This window comes from Sparus aurata, chromosome 14 (assembly GCF_900880675.1).
Source record: "Sparus aurata chromosome 14, fSpaAur1.1, whole genome shotgun sequence".
Classification (NCBI taxonomy): Eukaryota; Metazoa; Chordata; class Actinopteri; order Spariformes; family Sparidae; genus Sparus; species Sparus aurata.
In genome coordinates, this window is record NC_044200.1 from 23165780 (window position 1) to 23170048 (window position 4269).

At 37.7% G+C, this 4269-nt stretch overlaps 1 protein-coding gene across 1 annotated transcript; it reads left to right on the top strand.

Moving 5' to 3' along the window:
• Positions 1–1854: 1854 nt before the first annotated feature.
• LOC115595939 (ovarian cancer G-protein coupled receptor 1-like) lies at positions 1855–3604 on the top strand. Its single transcript, XM_030440787.1, has 4 exons — positions 1855–2019; positions 2643–2830; positions 2927–3060; positions 3165–3604. Exons 1-4 carry the CDS (start codon positions 1855–1857, stop codon positions 3602–3604), a joined length of 927 nt encoding a protein of 308 aa, XP_030296647.1.
• Positions 3605–4269: the final 665 nt, after the last annotated feature.

A 4269-nucleotide genomic window follows, 5' to 3' on the forward strand; every position in this document is an offset into this window, starting at 1 on the left:
GGATCAAGATAAATCATCTTAACGTACTGAAAATGTTTGTTTTAGAGGATTAAACTTGAAATAAACTTGTATATATCATGAGATTAAGCCTTCACAAGTCCTGTGTGGAGTTTAACCAGATCAACTTGCAGAATCAGTCCCAACATGGATGAACTCACCCATCATGCAACGTGTGATGTAAAGGTCAGTGTAAAGGTCAACAGGAGGGTCAGCCGGTCGTTCACCTGCACGTTCATCGATCAGTTTCATAATCAATAACACAGATCAATGACCAGCAGTCACATCGCTGCAGCATGAAGATGCATATTAAGCAGTGTGATTAAAACAGTGCTGCGCTGATTCATGTGTTTCAGTGTCTGCTGGTGATTAATCCGTCTCCATCTTCCGTGAAACATTTATCTCAGCTGTCACTTTAAAATTTGCTGTTGATTCATTCGGACCGTCAGAAGTGTGTTTAAATGTGTCACATCAACACGATGGATTCACAGACTCACACAAAACGAGGCAGAGCTGCCGACTGAGATGTATCATCTACAGAAAAAACAACAAAGACAAGAGAGAGAGATTTATCATGTTACATCTCATTTATTCATCTGTTCTGGTGTTTTTAGTATATGTATTCTGTCATTCTCTGTTCCGTTATTGTCCAAAAACTATTAAAAACTAAACTGTGGGTAACAGAAAATAGTCTGATACCCAAAAAGTGCACCATTTCATGGTGATTGTTTGAGGTGAGGAGGAGCTGCCATGGATCCATCCTGCTACTTTTTAAGTAATGTGGTTAAATAAGGATAACACCTAAACTCAGGTATTGATCAGCATACGATGGGAAAATATTGGAGAAAAAAATAATAGGGAAAAGTAAAAAAAAAAAAAGATTAGTGCGGCTGTAGCTCAGCGGGCAGAGCAGGTTGACTAGTGATCGGAAGGTTGCTGGCTCGAATCCCGGCTGCCCTGGGGCAGAACTGAGCAGCATGTCGAAGTATCCTTGAGCAAGCTACCTGCCTTCGCCTTCGCCCAGAGAGATAACTGGGATTGGCTCCAGCAACCCCCGCGACCCCTTGAAAAAGGGGATGAAGCAGTTACATCCCCGCGACCATCACGGATAAGATGATGAGATGAGATGAGAGTAAAAATTATGAAATAGAAAGTCATAATTTTGAGATGGAAAATAGAAAATGGTTTGATTAAGGCTTATTTTTCATCATTAGTTTGTTCCCATTTAGCTGTAGTTGACTTCCAAAGTTATTTCTGACAGCACAAAGGACAGTTGGATTATTAATAGATGCATACATAACTTTATTTACCCCTGAGGGGAATTTAGGTCATGATGTAAATGTGTCTGACCACAGTCGGCACAAACATTTTCATACTTGGGAGGAAGTTCACAACATGTTAACATGAACTTGTTCACTCTCACCATTTTTTTGCTGGATGCAGACAACGAAACATCGGACGCTGGTGAAGGGACAACTTCAGGTGATGTCTCTCAGCTTTCAAAGGTAATTTAGCCAACTTTATTTTTTCTTTGTGAATTATAAACCGTCAAATAATGCTCGTGAAAATTAATGTGCAATGTAGGTGTACATTATATTATGGTTCAAGACATTTCTTAAATTAATTTGGTGTTATTGTTCGTGTAACAAATACAAAAATGTTGTTTGAGAAAATCATTAAAAACACAAAAACAGACCAAAAATGTATTGAACTAAAATAAACATTATAATAATCATTATATTATAGATGTTTCTGTTTTGTATTACTTGTTACTGAACAATAAACTATGTTAGAAAGAAAAAGCCTTGCACAAAAGTTTTGCACAGTTTGATCTCTCAGCAGGTTTCACTGTGAACAATGGAAGATTTCTACAGGAACACCTCACTGAATGAAAGCTTTAATAACAGCAACGTCACCTCCAGCTACTCTGAAGTTTTCTTTATCAGGGATGTGCTGGCATACATTATCGTTTCTATTGGACTTCCTCTCATCCTCGTGGTGATTTATGCTCTGTATTTACTGGTATGTACTGCACATCATGACCCAGAAACCATCATTATCTGCCTGTGTTGTATCTGATATCAATGGGAGCCCATTCAACCCATTTCTGTGGTATATCATAATTATGAGATTAAAACTGTAATAGAAAGTCATAATTGTAAAAGTAAAAAGTCATTGGTTGACAGAAAAAACTCTATTTTAGGATTAAAATGTCATAATTATGAATTAAAACAACTAGTTTATTGTATAAAAGTCATAATCTTGTGATAGTCAAAATTATTAGAGAAAAAGTCAAAGTGATGAGACAGAAAGTGATAATTTTAAGATGGAAACTTGAAATTACGAGCTAGAAAATAATGATTTTGATTAATAATAATAATAATAATAATAATAATAATATTAATAATAATAATAATAATAATTATGAATAGTTTTATCAAGGGAAAGTTTTTCGTCATTAGTTTTTTCCTATTTGGCAATAATGGGCTTCCACAGGTATTTCTGACAGCACAAAGGACAGTTGGATGAATAATGTAAATGTGTCTGACCACTGCATGTTTCTGGGCAGAACATTTACATATTTGGGAGGAAGTTCCCAACATGTTTACAACTACTTGTTCTCTCTCACCAATGTTTTCCTGCAGGTGCGTAATGATCATGTTGCTCCGATCTACGTCATCAACCTTCTCATCACAGACCTCATTCAGCTCTGCTACATGATTGTTTGGCTGACACGAGATAAAAATCTGCTTGTAACCGTCATCTTCATTGGGATATACGACCATTGTATAGGGGCCAGCGTTTGCTTCATGGTGTGTGTCGCAATGGAGAGGTAATTATTTCCAGTATGTCTGTAGGTATTTATGTGTCTGACTATTTTTATTACTACAACATTATGAAGCTCATCATAGATCATCTTGTATTACAGGTATTTGGTTATCGCCCACCCACTGTGGTACCGCTTCAGACGTACCATCAAGAGCTCTGTGGTGATCTGTGTTGTCGTCTGGGTCCTTCCTGTTGTCATAGTCCTGTTTCTTTGGTTTCAATATCCTATCCCTTGTCTCCTTCTTCTTCCCTTCCCATTGTTGATATTCTTCCTGGTCGGGACTGTTAGAGCTCTGTGGCCATCTGTGTTGTCATCTGGGTCCTTCCTGTTTTCATAGTCCTGTTTCCAAGTGTGATACCTTACTTCCTTCTTCTTCCCTTTCCACTGTTGATATTCTTTCTGTTTGGGACTGTTAGAGCTCTGTGTACTTCCATCTCTGTACCCTCTGATGAAAAACGACGAATTGTGGGAACTTTGGTTCTGGTGCTGCTTATTTACACTCTGTTGTTCCTGCCCATCATCATTTCGGTCCTGATAGTGGGATCTGACAGTATCCTCAGTCGGGCTTTATTGCCTGTCCTGCTGAGTCCCCTCGCAGACTTATTACTATATGTTTTCATTAAGAAAGGGACCATAGACAAGTTTTTGGTCTCTGTGTGTTGTTGCAGAAAGGACAGTAATGATATCAGAAGAGCAGGCAGTAATGATATCAGCACAGTAGACAACAACGATACATGCAGGATGGACAGCAATGAGACTATCAGTCCATCAGTGTGAATGATGACAACATTAACACAGTCGGCTTCATGTAGGCAGAGATAGACGGAGAGAGAGAAAGAGAAATAAAGGAGACGATACAGAAACTGTCATCTACTAACATGATTTACAATAATACTAATAACTGTAGATTAACCTGTTCAGGGGCCCACATAGATAGAAAGCTGGTTAGCTTCGACTTTCTGAGTGAAATACAAGCTAAACAGCACAATGGGTCGACATTTTTCATGTTAACATAAATTAACAAAAACAAAAATTGTGAATTTGTTGAGAAACAGGAAATGCGGGACTAAATCTGCCAATCCATTCAATTTAGCTCCCATTCCTCATCAGCCACTAACTGTCGCAAAAAACTGCACAGTTGGTTTTGATACTGTAACTGTAGCTCTATTAAACATCAGATCTCTAGCAGGAAAATCTTTTTTAACACATGACTTTATCATCAAACACAATTTTACTTTTATGTTTTTAACTGAAACTTGGTTAGACCAGGATAACAGTGCAGCTGTTCACATTGAATCAAGTCCTCCAAATTTCTCTTTCATAAGTGAAACTAGAATGCATAAAAAAGGAGAAGGTGTTAGTATTCTGTTTAATGAGTCACTCAAATGCAAGCAGATGTTTTATGGAAGTTTTACTTCTTTTGAATATGTTGCTCTTCAGGT